Source organism: Aricia agestis, chromosome 14 (assembly GCF_905147365.1).
Source record: "Aricia agestis chromosome 14, ilAriAges1.1, whole genome shotgun sequence".
Lineage (NCBI taxonomy): Eukaryota > Metazoa > Arthropoda > Insecta > Lepidoptera > Lycaenidae > Aricia > Aricia agestis.
In genome coordinates, this window is record NC_056419.1 from 14,621,801 (window position 1) to 14,641,223 (window position 19,423).

Sequence of the window (19,423 nt, forward strand, 5' to 3'; positions counted from 1 at the left end):
AACAAAATGAAACATTTTTTTCTACTAACTATTTGCTTAAAGATCTTGTCAATAGGTTATTATTTTTTTCTTATTAGATCTGTCGCTGGTTTCGTAAATTAAAAGCTTCGAAACTGATACTAAAACGGAATTTAAGAAAACCTTTGTTAAGGTATCGAGATTTAATGTACAAATACTCTAAAAATCGTATTTTTTTCTCTACTAACTATAAGGACAGTGAAATTTCCTATAAAATTAAGTAATCAACATTTTTATAAAGATAAGTGGTTGATGACTTATTCAAGTTTGAAAAGTACAGTTTTAAGCCAAATTGAACGTGAACGGCGTAAACGCTCTTAAAATACCTAAATGCCCTGTGAAATGGTGTAGAAGTCATACAGATACGACTTTTAATACAGGAATAACCTTTCATCTGTAAGTGAATTGTTTAAAATTATGCTTAAATTTCTTGTATTTTGGTCGACCCAAAAAAGATAGTTTATTTAAGTTGCATAAAATTAAGCTGGTCTCTTTGTGTTTGTCTCATTAAATTTATATGTTATTTTAAAAGTGCAATAATCAAAAAATAATATAATTACAAAATTTTTACAGTCGCCATGGACAGTGTTATGCAAGACGTAACAATTTAATCATAAATGAAATTTTAGGGTCTGGCTGACATTATACTAAATGAGTTATAAGATGATATGGGTATTTTCATATTTCTTGCTACGGATTTTTTTACAACAAAACAAAAAAACATAATGTAATATATATATTTTTTATGAAATAATATGAAATAAGGGGCAAATGAGCAAACGGTCACCTGATGGAAAGCAACTTCCGTCGCCCATGGACACTCGCAGCATCAGAAGAGCTGCAGATGCGTTGCCGGCATTTTAAGAGGGAATAGGGTAATAGGGGAGGGTAGGGAAGGGATCAGGGTTGGGGATTGGTCCTCCTGTAAACTCACTAACTCGGCGAAACACAGCGCAAGCGCTGTTTCACGCCGATTTCCTGTGAGAACGTGGTATTTCTCCGGTCGAGCCGGCCCCGGGTCGAGTCGAAGCATGGCTCTCCCACGTATCAAAATCTTAAATCGAAAAATTACGTTCGATCGACAAAAACAAATAAGTATTTCCTTTAATATATTGTAAATGAACAAAAATAAAAAACTGCTAACTGTTAATAAAATATTATATTAATTGTGAGTTATAAACTTTAAAAAAATTACGTAAGTTTTTAATTTCAATTCTGTAATAATTTAGCAAATAGATTTTTGTAATCTGAAAACGTCTTCTCTAGGTGCTCGGACAGTTTTAGATTCGCTCGAGTCGTACAAGGTTTGTTCATGATTATTATAAGTATTTTATAATTATTATCGATGTCTTAAGTATCAGAGGAAAATGTTTGATTTTAAAATAATAATTATGTGCTCGTTTCTTCGTGATAGTAGATGTGCTTGGTGTATACTGCATAATACTATCCGCTTTTGACAATTATTTGTTTCATAATTACTATGACAATGACAATAACCGCGCAGGCTGTCGTCCGGCGCGCATTATTATGATACGTTACCTGGGATACGACCTTGGCGAAAATCTAAATTGTCATATTTTAGTGTTCGAAAAGGAGCCAAATTTAAAACGGTTGAAGTATGGGAGTTATGTTTCCTTAGTTTTTATTATTCGTAGGAAGAAACAGTCTATGTGAGTGGTGAATGGTGATTTTTAATTAAGATTGTAAGAATTAAAGTGAATAAAAAGAAATAATTTCTTTTAAATATTTTTAGTTCTAATTATGTAAACTCTAGTAAATTTTATTAGCTTGTTTAATAATGCCAGTCATTAGTGAAAATTCAATATAACTATTATTTTTTTTTTACTTAAGCTTCTCTTCCTTCCCATTATGGTTAAGTGTAAATTTTCGCATTGAAAGGGCATGGGAGAAAGTCTCAACATAGCCACCATTAAAAAGTCCATTCTACAGGTTTCCCAAAAACAAACGACCTAATTTTCTGTATCTATATAAATTCAGCGGACCATGTACTAGATAACAAATGCTAATAAAGTTTAAACCTCCATTCATTACTTGCTCATAACAAAAGTCGTGACACTATAGTCATATGCTAAATATATTACGTACTAGATGAACGCGCGGCTTCGCTCGCGTAAATTAGGAATTTTACGGAAACCGTATATTTTCCCATAAAAAATAGCTCTTATGTCCCTACTCCCTTCACTTGGTTTACTCTATATCTGTGCCAAATATTGCCATAAAAATTGCTCCAGTAGTTCGTAATTTCTAATATTTTCCCCGTTTTCCCCACATTTTCCTGAGTTTCTTCGGTCGTATTAGTCTTAGCGTGATAATATATAGCATATAGTCTTACTCGATAAATTAGCTATCTAACATTGAAATAAGTTTTAAAATCGGACCTGTAGTTCCTGAGATTAACGCGTTCAAGCAAACATACTCTCAAGCAATATTAAGTATAGATTTTTTTCAATTATCGCTTGACAAACTAGAGTCTCGATCTAAAAGACTATGAAACGTACCAATAACAGGGTCATTATAGGCTCATAAGTCATAACCATGGGACGATGTATGGTATAAAATGGTAGTGATGATGATGATGAATGTAATTTGCATAGTAGCATATGCTTTCCGTTCTTAAAACAACGCCGAAACTCCCAAACATGTATCTATAAAGAATCAGGAGTTCTCTCAGTACCTTCCGAACCACGGTATACCAGATATACCGCGGTGCAAAATCTTACTTGTTGGTAGCATATGCTTAGAATACTTCTCACGAAACCGAAGTCACCACATGTTTCCATATAAATTTTGAGGAGTTCCCTCGATTACTTATGTAAGTATACCAAATTGGGATGATACCCTACATACCAAAAGAAAAATTTTGAAAATCGGTTAACAAACGGCGGAGTAATCGTTGAACATAAGAAAACGAACATAACACCTCCCCCATATTGAAAGTCGGTTAAAATTGCAGCGTATGTGTTATTCTTATGTACACGCTATATTATTGTAAAGTTTCATTAAAATCCGTTCAGTAGTTTTTGCGTGAAAGAGTAACAAACATCCATACATCCACACATCCATACATCCATACATCCAAACAAACTTTCGCCTTTATAATATTAGTAGGACTAGTACAATACATTTATTATACAATGCAAAATCTCCGTTGTTTTACCAATATTGAACTTTATTGCTTTGTAATAAGGTCGAAATGTATGAAATCTCGAACATAGACATTTCATCACCATTCACCGAGGCAAACAGTTTACACGTCTTTACAGTGTGAAATAACCGACAAACTATATCACTGATATGACGCGATATCTGATAATAAGTGATAAGAAACAGTCGCGATATAAACATTGAACAGAACATAAGGGAAAAAAGTCATGATTTTTTTATAAAAAACAAAAAAGTTACAAAAAGGTGTTAAAAATGTTATGGATAGTTATTCTAGCCTTTATGGCGTATAGCAATAAGGTTGAGAGTGTCAACGTGTGTGATTCTAGCTCCTGTGTGTGTAACGTCAAAACAGATATGGATTTCAGTGAAACGGTGGTGTGTTCTTATGATAATAGAGTTCTGGATAAAGACTATACTCTTCCTATAAGTGTTTACTCGCTAGATCTATCAAGAAATAACTTAACAAAAGTTGTACCAACTGAGTTGTTAAAATCTAACTCACTAACAGAGTTGATACTCAGTAAAAACAGAATAAACATTATGCAGGGTAATTCTTTCCAACTACCTGAACTTAGAAGGCTAGATTTAAGTGACAATAATCTATTAACACTTGATGTGTTTAAAAATATTAACAAATTGGAGTATTTAAATATAGCAAATAATAAATTCACAACATTTGAAAATATTAAGTTCCACAATTTAGCACAACTGAAGGAAATAGTACTGGATAGCAACAATCTGGGTCCAAGTCTGGAAAACAATAATTTATTTGACAGAAATGAATATGGGTTAACAAATGAAATAGCTTCTTTATCTATAAGTGGAATAAACTTGAACAAAGTACATGAAAACTTTTTCGTCGACGCATACAATTTGAGGAAGCTAGTTATTTCAAATAACAATATTAAAGATGTATTCGAACTACCATTTACGTTGGAGTATTTGGATCTATCCGACAATCCTATTGAAGAGTTATCGAGCGAGGATTTCAACGATTTAGTCGCACTGAAAGTGTTGAAATTAAACAATCTATGGATCAAAGAAATTAAGGAATACACCTTTGCAAATCTGCCAGCTCTAACTAGTTTAGAGTTGGAACGAAATTTTAATCTAACTGGATTCAGTGAGATGGCTTTTGGACAGAGAGTTTTAGACGATGCTGACGATTTTGCCTTAGAAAGGTTGTCCTTGAAAAGTTCAAGACTGCATACGTTGGATGAGAAGCTACTAGTGCCGTTTGGGCAGTTGTTACATTTGGACCTGCAGGGGAATTTTTGGAGATGCGACTGTCACTTGGTTTGGATCAAACAGCTGCAAATACCTGCTCGAGACTATGCGCATGCGAGGTAAATAATTATGAGCTAATATTTTTTTAGTTTTTACTTTTTAGTTTCATTTCTCTTACATGATTCAAGTGATTCATGTGTTATTTTGATACAGAAATAAAAATTGTTGAACGATTAGTAAAATGGTAAATTTAGTTTAATTTACCTGTCATATTGTCATGTTTTTATCTTTGGGTAATCGCAAATTATTTACAGCCAATATTATAATGTAATGTCTGCAAGAGATAAGAAATTGTGTGTTTACAAAATGTAGAAAGCGCTGAAAGCTTAACGCAAGTAAAGGTTAATTAAATATTAAGAGGGCGACTAACCCCAAAAATCAAATATCGTCCTTCTCTCTTCACACTCACGCCCGTCTTTCATATGCCAGGTGAAAAAGAACGACGCGGATTCATCGCCAAATTAGTTTTTTCTCAATAACTCGATAAATATACAACATTTTAAAAATCCGCGATCTCTCAATGGTAGAATTTTATACAATGTGTTAAAATATTAACTTAGTTCAATGCACGGTTAAGGCAATAAATGAAAAATTCGTGAAAATTAGATGCATCTTTGTGATTTTTTTCTATCGAGAATTTTTTAAGATACTTATCGTGTTTTTGCTCAGATCGAATTCTCGGAAATATAATGTAGTATCTAATTTTAGAAAATGAAACGGGGCTTATTTTCAAGTATAAAAATGAATTATAAAATTGACACTTTAGGGTTAGTCGCCCCCTTAACTAAAAACTCGCTTACCGGTGTTAACCGATAGAAATTCTGCGGTCTGCTCGGGCAACAGTAAGATTAATCGTCTAAAAAATACTACGAATAATAAAAACTGTTTATATTATTCGTAGTCTAAATATGTCCCTTTGGCAATCACCGTCTATTTAGGCGCTTTGCAGACGACGGGGCGGGGCGGGTCGGTCAATTTCGTCGCGAACGATCGCACAAAGGGAATCTGTCAAAAAGACCGCGCCGCAGGTTCCCGGCGGGCACTGGCGGCGCATGTCCGCGGCTGCCCACCGTGGATCACACAAACAGTTTACGTGCAGTAACGCAGACGGCGTGTGCTTTGTGTACGCGACGCGTGCAGCCGCAGACATCGACGGGCGTACGCGGCGAAATCGACCGGCCCGGCCCGCCCCGTCGTCTGCAAAGCGCCTTATTCAAAACAAGTAGGACACAAAATATACCATCTGAGTATTTGATTCAAAGGCTTACTCTACGTCATTCGATCGGGTTCAGTCAAATCAATATAAGCGATGATTAATTGGCTAGGCTTGATATAATCCGACCAAATTACGTAGGCCATCTAATAGCAAACTACCATTACTTTCAGATGCTTCACACCGAAAACATTTTTCAACGGTCGGATATTCGATATAGACGCCAAATACTTCGTGTGCGGGATCAAGAACAAGCACATTGGCTTCACTATAGCTGCCGTCACCTGCCTACTATCACTTACAGCTATAGCGTTCTGTATATTCACTGTACCTAAGTATACTACAAGACTAAATTACTACGGGAACATACAGCTGCCTACAGCAGAGTATACTGTTCTGCCCGCGATGGTCAGTATTAGAGACGATGATTAAGTTGTTTTTGTAAGTGAAGCCATATTGCTCCTTTGCGTTGCGAACTTGGAAGTCTTATAATATCATCTTACTAAAAATTGTTACACAATGGATACGTTAAACAATGTTTTTTCCTTCTCTATTAATCATCTTTTCTAATGTAACAGACAAGGACCTAAAACATTATACAGATTAGTAACTACTTAAATAATATTTTAATAAGAGAGATAGGCATATTTTATGTCATTATGAGCGATCCTCCTACGCATTAATGTAAATGCGTAGGAGGATCGCTTTTCGCTCTCACCATCTTGTACTGTATTAAATTGCGTTGCCGAAAGGCAGCTACGTGGCATACAATGCGTTATTCCAACGACGCAACGCACTGGAGCAGTGTGGCCTCATTCTTATTCTCTATCTGTGATTTTTGTTGTTATTGTATTTAAGAATTTATTTACAAAATAAAGTTTTTCTTATATAATGTCTTTTATATTTTTAGCGTCCACAAATGAAACAAAATACATAGAATCACTTTATATATTTATAAAATACAAAAGTGTCTTTTACAAAAATCTTGTGCTAAAACTCGATACGCGTCGCTTGTGCTTCCATATTGTATAATGTATACGTAAACATTCAAAGTCCTTCTTAGACTAGTTCAGTAATACTATTGTACTACTTATTGATACTATATTAAACTAAATGCTACATCAACTATAGTGTGGTCGCAGAGCAAGTAGAATTTCGTGCATGAGCTTTCGATTATGATGGTCTCATTTACGCACGAATTTGTATTGCCTTCTCGCTTACATAGGTTCGCTAAAAATTGAAAGTTAATAAATATTTGATAGATGGCGGTTTACCATGAAAATGTTTTTACCCAGCTTTTTGACATTTCCTTGATTAATGTTTATTTTGAACACTGTAGTTTATGTAACATTGTTCTTTTGATATTATCATTAACACACTATAATTTCTATAATTTTTAAGAGGCACAAGCATTTTACAATGGCATTTGAGCATTAGGATACATTCAGTCTGTGGCGTCGCCGCCTAATTATTATTGAAAAAAAAACACACATGTGCAAGTCAATTCAAAGAATATGATATTGAATGTACTGTACCTTCTTGGTGGAAATTCATGCTCCACAGTAATTATATACACTTTTCATGCACTTATTCCACTTTTATTAATTTATTTTATCAAAATTATGTTTCACACGAGCGGTTTCGATAAAATCATCATCAGGTGCCATCTGACTGAAGTTATAATTACTGTGAAATCTAAGAATGATTGAAATTATATCTCTTACACGTATTTTCAACCTAATTATGGTAGGCCATATTAGATCTTATAAGTATTTAAAATAGTCATGAAATATGAAACTTCAAGCAATGATTATGATTTTTCAAACTTATAATATACGAGTTATTTCATTTTTCACTCATCACTAACCATTTATTGCACAAATATTATTTTTGTGCGAGTGAAGCATTGTAAATGTAAATGTTAATTAGCTTAAGTGTGTCTTAGTATAAAGGGCACATGAGCACAAATGACAAATGTTACCAACAACAAAATATGTTCATAATCTTAGAATACCATAGTCCATAATATCTTATCTTTGATCCATACGAAAAACTGGAGGAGGTTTTATGGCATTGTTTTGAATTGCTAAATTTTTAAATTTGTACCTGATAATTCGCTATAAACTTAACGTGTATCTTTTTATTTTATGTTAGAGAGTAATAATGCAGGCAATAAATAATTTACCTATACAGCCAAAGCACTAGACATCTCTAATACACTTTACGTACACATCTCGATATGTTATGATGATTACATATTTAAGCACTATTTTACAATCTTTGGTCACTTGAGCTCTGATATTAAAAAAAAACTTTAATCAAATGGAATAAATTCAAATTTTCAAAATGCATTTCGTACTTTAAACTGTTTTGTTCATTAATTAAGTTTTTAAAGTAAATTAAGTTTTTAAAGGGATAAAAAGTTGAACACTTATCGAAAATAAGTATGGATTTAAAAATATTTAGAAAAATATTAATCTAACTATGTTTCGTTCATGCTTTTTAGCGTCATAACATGAATATATTTTATATCTAAACATTATTCTACTTACTATGATATAAGTGTGATTAAATATTCTAAATATCTTAAGGCTCTTATTATTCTTCAAATGTAGTCTAAGAAAATTACAGTACAATATCTAAGACTCAATTTATACCGCCGCGGAGTGGAACGGAAGCGACTTTTTGCTACGAAACTGTACACACACAAATTAAATGCGAGTCTAAAAATTGACGCGCGACTTCCGCGGAATTCTCGAGGATTCTCCGGTGCCGTCGCGTCTCTGGAATCCGCGGGAAGCGGCGCGAATTAGTCAAGTAAAAAATACAAACTATGTGGTATGGGATGTCTTCATGACGCGGGAATGCTCGGGCATTCCAGCGAATTCCCGCGTGAGGCGAAATTAACGCTTCCATTCCGTTCCACTCCGTGCCGGTTTAAATTAAGGAAAACAAATTGTAAAGCAATATCAAGAAGCTTATAAGTACATCATGATTCATGATATGATGCTTATACTATACAAAAATCTTTACCTAAAATAATAGTATAAAATAATATCTTATGTGTTTGAGATTCACAAATTACAGTCAGAAATATATTTACATACTCTCAGATACTTGTTATAATTTGATATCATATTCTTTAAGAAAATTAAATCTCGTAATATCAATAAACTACTTACATAGATAAACCATTCGAATATAACACAAAATTTACAAAAAAATACAATATACAAGTATAAATGCAGTCTAGTATTTTCAAAGTGGCTAATAATAAGGCTAGTATTGTGATAGTAAAGCTGCCTTGTTTTAAAGGAGATGTTTGTGTATATATTAAATTCTAAATAAACACTGGTATACTAATAAAATACACTGGTGTAATAAAAATTACTGGTTATGTACCACTAAAACTATATTAATCTCAAATGAGTATAATAAATATTCCCAACTAAAAGATCAAATCGGTGGTCTGATTCACAAAGCGTAATTTCCTTTGAATTCGAAACATTTTAAACGACAGTCAATAAACGCGCGCCGCGCCGGAAGCTGACCAATGAGCGGGCAGCAATTTTTCGAATCCTAATGAAACTTTGCAATTGTGATTCTCCCGATCTAAACTATACCTAAATGTCATACCAACCTTTGATCCTCACCATAGTATTCCTCCTGTCAGACGGATGTCTCAGAATTGAGCCTTAAAATGAATCTGTTGCTTTTGGGATCAACAACCTCCTCGGATAGGCTAAATTTTGGCAACTGTTTTATGGAGCATATGAGTGATATGTCTCCTTGGCGGAGTTGGAACTCAATGTTGTCAGCCAGCGGTCGAGCCAGCAACTCGTCTGAAATCAGCGACCAGCACTGGATTGGCCTGGCCTCCTGTTCCGCTGCCAGCACGGGGCCTTCGATCAAGAACGGCTCCAGGAATGCTCGAGGCGATGCATCTTGAGATAAACAGCGGGCGAGGTGGGCTAACACCTGAAAATATTATATAAATTTTTATAAATTCGAATTTGAGTTCCAAAGGCATCTTCATCTACCCATAATACTTGACCAGTTTAAGGCCCTTTAGAGAAAAGGGGGGTTCTTAAATCAAGATTTTGGATTTTTGTTATAATATGCTCAATATCTTCTAGTATTATTTTTTAACCCTACTGAATCATACTTGATGGGTTTTTTGACAGCAAAGGTCGTGAATAATAGTATTAGTATGGTATGTTCTTTCAACTGACACTGACCGAGTCTGCGGAGTGTCGTGGCTGCTGTCTGGTGGCTCGCAGGTACTTCTGTAACGCGCGCGCCAGCGACGGGAACACCGCCTGCGCCGCCTCGCGCGGACCGAGCGCGCCACCTGCAAATTGCAGTATAGTATACACACATGTTGTTCGACTAATTGAAACTTATTTCGACTTTGCTGAGTCCGCCATTATAAAGAACAAACGGCGGAGTAATCGTTGAACATACATTAAAAAATATATATCCATAGCCGAACGCATAACCTCCACGTTTTTTTTTTTTTTTTTATGAAATAAGGGGGCAAACGAGCAAACGGGTCACCTGATGGAAAGCAACTTCCGTCGCCCATGGACACTCGCAGCATCAGAAGAGCTGCAGGTGCGCTGCCGGCCTTTTAAGAGGGAATAGGGTAATAGGGGAGGGTAGGGATGGGAAGGGAATTGGGGAGGGTAGGGAAGGGAATAGGGTAGGGGATTGGGCCTCCGGTAAACTCACTCACTCGGCGAAACACAGCGCTAGCGCTGTTTCACGCCGGTTTTCTGTGAGAACGTGGTATTTCTCCGGTCGAGCCGACCCATTCGTGCCGAAGCATGGCTCTCCCACGTATAAACGTTTTTGGTCGTCGGTCGGTTAAAAAGAAGAATTTGTTGGGAACTTTTTAAAGTTACTTAACTTTTTATACTCTTTTTAGACCTCTTTACTCTACTTTGTCCTGCTTGTATCAGTCTGGATTAAAATTAGTACTGAAGTACAGTCTACCTTGTAGCATACTGCTTAGTTGTGTGTACATTTATCGTAACTACAATACGTAACTACACTGCAGCAGATAAGATACGCTAAAGCCACTGTAACCTGTGTAACAAACTCACCTCCAGCATGCGACAGTCTCACTCTTCGCACGTGCGCGAACGCGTCCTCAGCGGCGGTGTGTAGGCGGGCGCGGCGCTTCCGCACGCGCCGCTCGCGCTCCGCCTCCTCGTAGTAGCGCTCGTTGTGGGCGGAGCCCGAGTCGCGACGGCGCGTGCTGCCCGAACATGAACCGCCGCTACTGGAAATGTTAATGAATATGTACCATTGAAGAAATTGTTTCATAGGCAGTTGACGGACCTATGTCCAAAGGTCCAGAATATGCCAATTAATCAAGTTCTCTGATAGTACATGTATTTATTGCTAATTATACTTAAGACTGCATGTAAATCTAATGCTAAGTACTGACATATGGTTTTGCTCGATAGTTTTACTCCAAATCAAGCAATAACCACCATGTGGACCGCCAAAACTAACAGCTCGAAGGCTAGCTTCGAGCAGGCTTGATGGACTTAAATATGTCAAATATGTCATTTCCTTCGATTTGGAGTAAAACTATCGAGCAAAACCGTATGTGAGTACTTAGCATAAAAGGTATTTATAATATTATGGGCCACCAAAGTCAACTAATCAAATTTTTTGACTTACCATATTATTGAAATAAAGAGGTTATTGTGATGTATTTGATTTTTTAATTTATTCTGGCTTTAAGGGGACGAATGATTATAAATACTAAACACTAAAGAATAGATAATATTATGCAAGGAATCTTCTCTGCATATTATGCTCTATACAAATTATAATAATAGAGTAAGAATGTAAGTTAAATTGAATATTTTACATACACTTTTACTCAATATCTTTTGACCAAAAACTCCAACTACAAAATAAATTAAAATTACAATAAACTACTATCTACTGACCGAAGTCACAATAGATCCTTATGGGTCTCAGGACGTCAGGGCTAGTGACCTGCCTTCTTTAAAAAAAAATCTACTGACCGTGCTTGTCCAGATGATGCATTAGTGTTGGAGTCCACTTCATAAAACTTTATGCTCGACTGGGCCTTTCTCTGAGATTTTGATATTGGTATCTTCTCCAAATACGGATTGTAAATAGTGAATTCCGTGTAATACTTCTGTAGAACCCACACCGCTGCTCGTTGTATGCTGAGCTGCCCAATAGCATATGATCGACTTTCTCCGTCAGGGCTCCTTACAATCTTAATATAGTAAACTGGCTCCAGATGTCGTATCTCTATCAATATAATTGCTGCATAATGTACAAATAACAAGCTGTCAGCAAAACTTGAGACATAAGACACTAGTGAACTGTAGTCCACCGCCTCTTCGCCCACGGCTAGAGCTTTGGTTGCTTCAGTTATTTGGACGAAATAAAATAGCCAATAGGAAAAAGTACAGACTGCCAAAGTCACAAGCATCATCGCTCTGAACACAAATATTCTAGGAAATATAGCATATTTTGGCCTCAAGAATATAGCCCACACTCCAATAGCTAGTAAGACTAACTTAAATGCTAAAGATAGTAATATGCCTTTGCATTCCGCCGTGCAGGCTAACAATTGTATTCTCTGACTCGGTTGTATGGCTTGATTGTCAGTTAGACCAGGAAAGAATCCAATTTTGGGTAACACTACCATCGCTAGTGGGCTTACGAAAGATACAAAACATAGGCCTAAAGCCACAGTAGTCCCAAAATATCTGGAACATCCTAAGCCGTTATCTGACTCTATAGGCCAGTTACTGACATCTTCCATTGATTGGGATCCTTCTGATGTATTTCCAGTAACAGCAGTAGTATTTTCTCCCCAATTTTCATCTTGTGGTAATATTTGTACTTCGATAACTTCTTGACCGTCCCTACCTTCAGGATTTATATTAACACTAGTTTGGAATGGTGCCATTGTGTTATCGACACAGTCTTTTCTTTGTGATTTTGTACTCCTGAAATAGAAATATTAATTTACTAAACTCGTTATCCCTTTGAATAGCTTTATAATAGATGTTAATTTACCTGTGAGCAGAAAGTTACTAACAATAATTAGCTGCATATTTATGGTACTAGCTTACGAGTACTTGGCTACATTTACAGAGATTAACTACACAACAACAGAAAGCTAAATATAAGTTAATGTAAACATGAGTATTCTAAATTTAAGATAGAATAATGCTCGCGGTGGTAAAACAAACATACCGAGTGCTCCGATGTGTGTTGTGTCTATGTCTCGAGCTACGGCGGGATCGGCCGCTTATCTCGGACCTCACAGATTCAGTCTCCATCGTTATAGCGGTGTGCAGTCACGAGAGACCCCCGCGCATTGCCCATGAGTACTCTTTATGAACCTGCAATAATTCACCATGTAATCAAATCTCGGAATCAGGGCAATTAAAGTTTTACTGCCCGATGCCACAAGCACAGTTGCACACGCGCATTCTACATTCGCTCGATAACGTGAATTTACGCCACAATTAATTATTCAGTCACGAAATTACCGTCGAGTTATTGATATTTAATCATTTTCCAATAAGAAATTACAAGCGTCGCCGTTCGGACAAACGAAATTCATTAAAATTTCATTTTCAACAGCAAACGTCAAACATTCCAACATAAAATAAAGTTATAATACGACCAAACAGGTTTTGGCTTTTTAAATATTGACAGATACTATTCGTCTCTTTCCCACTCACGACGAACTGATCCACTTTTCTTTCTTGGACGTCATTCAGAAGTCATATAAATAACTACTTGATTTTGTAGGATTATAACCGTTCGGAAACAAAGTTTCCTTTTTAATTTCTACGTTGAAGCTAAAGAAAATTATATTTTCGTCTCTATAATTTAATTCTTTTACTTTTGAGAAACGCAATTGTAGAGTTATCTCTTGATTTGCGTCGTGCGCGTATTGTAATTTTTAATATATTTTTAGGACAGTGTTGGAACAATGAGCGCGGAATTCGAATATGTGGAACAGTAGATTACAACAAGTGATGCTTGATAAGATAACGTACGTTTCTTGTAGATAATACATTACACATTTTAGTGATGAATTTGTTTGTTGTGCTAAATCATGGAAGAACCTAGTAATTCTACCTACCGTCCTCGCGAAAGTAGAGTGGAGGATCTCCATTTAGACCGTGTGGTGGCCTCGCAACCAGAAATCGGTCCCACGCCCCCCGATGGTGGCTACGGATGGGTCATCGTCGTATCTGCTATCATTTACAATGCCACAGTCCCACCTTTATTATTTCTATACGGGCTGATCATCTTGAAATCGATAAGAGAGGAGGACCACGATGAAGATGAGAAAATGAAGATTTGGGACGTGGACGTAGCCCTAGTTCCTGTGATCATGATCGTGATAAAGCTCCTTCTGGAGTCCTGGTGTAGAGTCGTCGTGAAGATGTTCAACATGCCCCGGTTCACGGCCCTGGCTGGTCTCTGCATGACCGTAGCTGGAGTCCTGCTGTCCAGTTACTCCACTAGTTTATACAGCAATGACCACATAATTAACATCTTTGCAGGAATTTTCGTCGGTAAGCATTTTAATAACCATAAATTTTTTATGAGTAATGCTGAATACGATACCTACCTAGGGTTGTCAAAAACTTGCTTGTTTAAAGATCTTGTACGTTCTAATTTTGCTATTTTAAATGGTTTACAATTTTATCGCCAAGTAGCAAGTAATTATTAAGTATCGGCAGTATCGCACAATACTCAATGGCAACATATTACTTCTATAAAACTAGCTACCTTATAAGAAGTAATAAAAATACTGACACCCCTATATTATACAATAGAGTAATATTGGATTTATGGCGCAGTGTTATTGCTAAGACTAATGATCACGTTTCTGCAATAAACTTACTTCTTTTTCATCATCATCAGTACCTCATCATTGGGATAAATATAATATCTGAACGCACGCCATATATTTAATAGCGCGAATTTAGCCTTAATTTTTATGTCACTACGTTCTTAGAAAAGACACAAATCAATTTACCTATGGGTCTAAGTGCTACGTTCCATCGTAATCTTATCCCCTCAGATAGAATAGAATAGAAAATACTTTATTTGTACAACTTAAGAGGATACACCAGGGGCTAGAGAAATGAAAAAAAAGCACGTGTAATATCTATAGCTTCTCTTAAGAGGAGTCCACACCGCCCTTTTTTCCATACAAACGTTGTCCCCTTTTTCCTCCCTGGATAATGCTAGTAGAGTTATAATTTTTTTCCTGAATATCTATGGCCACTAATACGATGTCCCTATGTTTTCTTTTTTTTCATAATTTAATTATTAAATAAGATATGAACGTTCAAAAATCCAAAAAAATGGCCAGATTTTCCGCTGTGTTCAAACGTCCAGAAAACAGATTTGGCTAGAATACAAAAAAAAGCAAAACATAGGAACACAGCTCAAGCCTTTTTTTAATCTTTAATGAAAAAAGTACTTAAATCGGTTAAGTTTTGGAGAAGGAATCAGGGGACAATGAATCGTTGATTTTTTGGATTTTCTGCAGTTGTCTCTATCGCGTTCTGCAGTATAGGCTTGAGGTAAGGGAGACAGCTATAGATATTACACGTACTTTTTTTTCATTTCTCTAGCCCCTGGTGTATCCTCTTAAAACTTAAACTTAAAAAACACAATAAAGGAAAAATATGTACAAATAGGCGGTCTTACTGCTAGCAGCAGTTTCTGCCAGACAACCTACAATTTTAAAATAGGTACTTACAAAAATAAGAGTATACTTAATTAATATTATGATTTATGACTAAATAATAAATATATACTACCTACATAGAACGTAGGTACTACATATAAATAACATGTTAAAATACATAAAAAATATTTATATAAACTACATAATATTTACACAAATATAATATTTGAAAGAAGGTAGGTACCTAAGTACCTACATTTTTATAGTTAACTATTAAGAAAGATTTAGATAATATTCCTTAACTCGTTTCTCGGATACCTACTTATTTTAGAAAGCTTATAAACAGGGTTCATTCATTAGCGACTAAAATCACAGCTATCTCACAATCAGTTTAGATAGCTAAAGATTTAAATTAAGATGATGGCGAAAATTAAGTTGGCGACATATACACGTAGCAAATTCATTATGAAATTCTATGACTTTCAGGTTCAGGGTATGCTCTAACTGCCCAACAGTCTGACGTCATCATTAGCCACTACTTTAGAGACAAGCTGACCCTAGTACAAAGGCTCATTCGCATGGCTCCTACATTAGGCAACGTCATAGTGCCTATCATTATAGGCTACTTGTGTACTGTGTATAGCAGCGACATCGTCGTAATGATGTACGGAGCCCTTCTTATGCAGAACTGCCTATTCCTAGCGACCTACACCCGGCCAGTATACATAGAGAGGGTAATAAGGTCCACCTACAACATGATTAGAGCTGTAGAAGACGAGGATGAGGTGATCTTCCCGAACCAAAACCCTCAGCCGAGCCAAAGCACGCCAGCACCTGCAGCCACGGTCTCGATCGAGGACGATGCCAACGACGTCGTTGTCTTCAAATCCAAGAGAGGAGCCAAGGAAGTTATTGACCCTGAAGTCGAATACCGAGCGAACAGATTTTCGTCGGATTTCTCTGCCATGGATACGAATCGTTTCTCGTCGGATTTCAGCACGATGTACGATAGCCCGTCGAGGTTTTCGTCGGATTTCGGCACGCTCGACATCAACCGCGTCAGCGGTTATCAGGAGCTGGCGAATATTGACAGAGAAGGTCAAAACCCTCAGCCTTTGTATCGAGGAACAACCGTAGATACGCCCTCAAGTCTAGTATTTCCTACTGAGGTAACTCCAGGAACGGCTAGACGGACGGCATCCATGAAGAAAAACTTCATTACCTTCACAAATATGCTGCTCGATATAAACTTCTATTTGTACACGCTTCTGCATCTATGTACCACCTTCTCAATACTACTTCTGGGAGTTATATTTCCGCCATTGTTGTGGGAATTGAATCCTGCCTTGAACATTTGGTCGGTAAGTACTAAGAAGAGACTCCTTATTCATCGTTAAATCAGACATGGTTGTAACTTGTACTATATTTTATCTTTTACATCAGAAATAACGTAGCCTTTGCCTATGAATCAATTACTTTGATAGTACAATATAAAATAATAGGGTCAAAGGGGGTAGTTTCAAAATGTAGTTAATTCCAAAAATTCCCACCAGGTGGCGACAATGACAGGCATCGCGCACGCCGGCGCCCTCTGTTTTATAGTTCTATGCATCGCTCTGCCCAAGACCATCAACGAAACCTCCAGATTGTACGCAGTATTCTGCCTCATCGGCGCTATTGGATTTTATGGTGAGTAACTTTAATATTCCTGTGCAAGAAATAGAGACGTCAAGTAGCGATGGGTTAAATACGAATGTCTACCTACTTCGTAACCGGACTATATCATTTACTGCGTTTCGTTGGCGGTTGCTTTTTAATGCCCGGGTCGCACCTGCGTAGTGCTTCGTGCTTAAAACGATACCATTGGACGATCTGAGTGTATCTTCCAATGGTATCGTCTCATATCACGAAGCTTCGTACGAAGTCCGGAGGAGCATACTGGACTAGTATTTAAACCATTATATTAACTTTATGGTATAAACACGCAGCAGATAGACGATAGTGTTATGCCGCGGCCGCACATTATCTCTTCCTTTACTCTCATAACGACGTTGCGCCTGCCAAATCCGGTATGTGTTTTAGTACAATTTCGAGGGGTAAACAACAAACTATTTTATTTAATGATGGTTGGACTTATCAATAAATTAAATATGCAGTATGCTGGCAAATTTTATTATGTATGAACTAAGACCTTTAATTTATTGATACATAAATCAATCAATAAATAAAGGTGCTATTTAAACTGTTAGCAAAGTATTGGAATATTTGAGAGCAGAAATATGTAATTGGTAAGCTAAAATTGATAGTTGGACAGCAACTTGTGTTCAGCAACAAGTTGCTCACTCAGAAATAAAAAAAAAAAAAAAATGACTGCTGTTCAGAATGATATGAATGACATATATATATATATATATATATATATATATATATATATATATATATATATATATATATATATATATATATATATATATATATCATTCTGAACAGCAGTAATTTTTTTTTGACAGCTGAGTATTTATCAAAGCTACAAGCTGCAATGAGTGGCTTATACTTAATTAAAGTTTGGTAAGCACTCAGAGAATAAGCAAAAAATTCTGGATTTATTTTTTGTTTTGGCGAGCCCCCCTTTTGTTTTATGACGGTCGCCGGCTGCTGCCGCAGCACGCTCGCTGCGCTCGCTCGGCTCCCTCTGTGTTGTGGTCTAAGTTCTAACCTAACCTAACCTACTTTTGGACTTTCTGGATTGTGTTTGTTTTTGTTTTGGCGGGGGGCTGCGCCCCCCGAGCCCCCCTTTCGGGGTGGCTGCTCCCCCCCTCCGTCCCCCCGCTTCGGTATCCGTGGTAAGTAGGCCTTCTGTTAAGTACTTATTAATTAATAAAATAAATTAATTAATAATGAAATTAAATAAAATACTGAAATGTTTTTCTGCTGACCGAATGCTGACCGAATCTTGCCGACCAAGTAATTATTCTGCCGAGTGACTGTTTATTTTGCAGATACATAATAAAACTCGCTGCCAGTTATGTGTTTAAATTGCTGACCATTGTCATGATTATTTACAGAACACGAATTGCAGCCTGATTTTAATTATTGCTAACAAAATATTTGTATGCTGACAAAATGATTTATTAGCTGTTATTTCTTGCAAACCAAATTTTAAAATGGCATACGCAATTAATTACTTCTCATAATTAAATAATACAGTTTATTGTCTACCCCTGAAAATTTTACTAAAACACGATAAAGACTGATTGTTGAGAGGTAAATGGACCACCAAAAATATTTCCTCCTTACTGTTTCAGGCATTACTTTATCGACGCACAAGAGTTTTCTCGTTGTCTGGTGTATGCTAGCCAGCTTAGCGACTGCCGCATCGGGTGTCCTACAACAACCACTCTACAATTCTCTCAACGACTTCGACACTACAGCAACTATATCCAGTGCAAATACCGTAGTCGCTGCCTTCTTAATGGTCTTCTGTATAAGTTATAGCTACGAATACAAGACTCTATTCTTCGTAGCCAGTTTGTTACAGACGGCGGCCGCTGGTATATTCTTCGCGACGTCTTTCAGAAGACGAAGGTAGTTTAGTGTAGTCGCTTTTTAAATGGTGACTTTTAACCGTCCCTACTGTTATTAAGACTGTTATTTGTTGAAAAAGTAAGAAAAAAAAATGTTTTACGAGAAATGTATTGCTGTTAAGTAATTTAATTGTAAAGATCAGTTCACATTATACCGAAACGAGACAAGGCCATTTAGCCGAAACTTTTTCGTTTTCGCTTCGTTATAGAATCGCCGTTAAAAATGTATGGAATTGACATTAGACGAGTCGAACGTCAACGAACGCTTATGTGAATTCCATACATTTTCATCGGCGATTCTATAACGAAGCGAAAACGAAAAGATTTTGGCTCACCCCCAAGACCCGAGGCAAGACCATAAAGTTAATATACCTAGCGGAATAGAGAAACAAAGGCCTGAGCAAGAGAGAT

General features: G+C 36.5%; 3 protein-coding genes across 4 annotated transcripts; 2 read left to right on the plus strand and 1 right to left on the minus strand.

Moving 5' to 3' along the window:
* Nucleotides 1-883: 883 nt before the first annotated feature.
* On the plus strand, nucleotides 884-19,222 carry LOC121733791. Its single transcript, XM_042124146.1, has 5 exons — nucleotides 884-893; nucleotides 13,715-14,301; nucleotides 15,915-16,789; nucleotides 16,982-17,117; nucleotides 18,734-19,222. The coding sequence occupies exons 2-5, from the start codon at nucleotides 13,836-13,838 to the stop codon at nucleotides 19,015-19,017; spliced, it is 1,761 nt and encodes a 586-aa protein (XP_041980080.1). The 5' UTR covers nucleotides 884-893; nucleotides 13,715-13,835; the 3' UTR covers nucleotides 19,018-19,222.
* LOC121733793 (leucine-rich repeat neuronal protein 2-like) lies at nucleotides 3,177-6,593 on the plus strand. The gene is made up of 2 exons (XM_042124149.1): nucleotides 3,177-4,550; nucleotides 5,878-6,593. Exons 1-2 carry the CDS (start codon nucleotides 3,457-3,459, stop codon nucleotides 6,134-6,136), a joined length of 1,353 nt encoding a protein of 450 aa, XP_041980083.1. The 5' UTR covers nucleotides 3,177-3,456; the 3' UTR covers nucleotides 6,137-6,593.
* Nucleotides 8,197-13,360, minus strand: LOC121733792 (vang-like protein 1). 2 transcript variants are annotated; one of them, XM_042124148.1, is made up of 6 exons: nucleotides 13,261-13,360; nucleotides 12,962-13,110; nucleotides 11,749-12,711; nucleotides 10,810-10,985; nucleotides 9,943-10,055; nucleotides 8,197-9,682 (listed from the first exon to the last, which is right to left on the minus strand). In XM_042124148.1, the coding sequence occupies exons 2-6, from the start codon at nucleotides 13,045-13,047 to the stop codon at nucleotides 9,374-9,376; spliced, it is 1,647 nt and encodes a 548-aa protein (XP_041980082.1). In that variant the 5' UTR covers nucleotides 13,048-13,110; nucleotides 13,261-13,360; the 3' UTR covers nucleotides 8,197-9,373. The 2 variants fall into 2 exon arrangements, with proteins under 2 accessions (XP_041980082.1, XP_041980081.1); XM_042124147.1 differs by having other exon boundaries at nucleotides 10,810-10,988.
* Nucleotides 19,223-19,423: the final 201 nt, after the last annotated feature.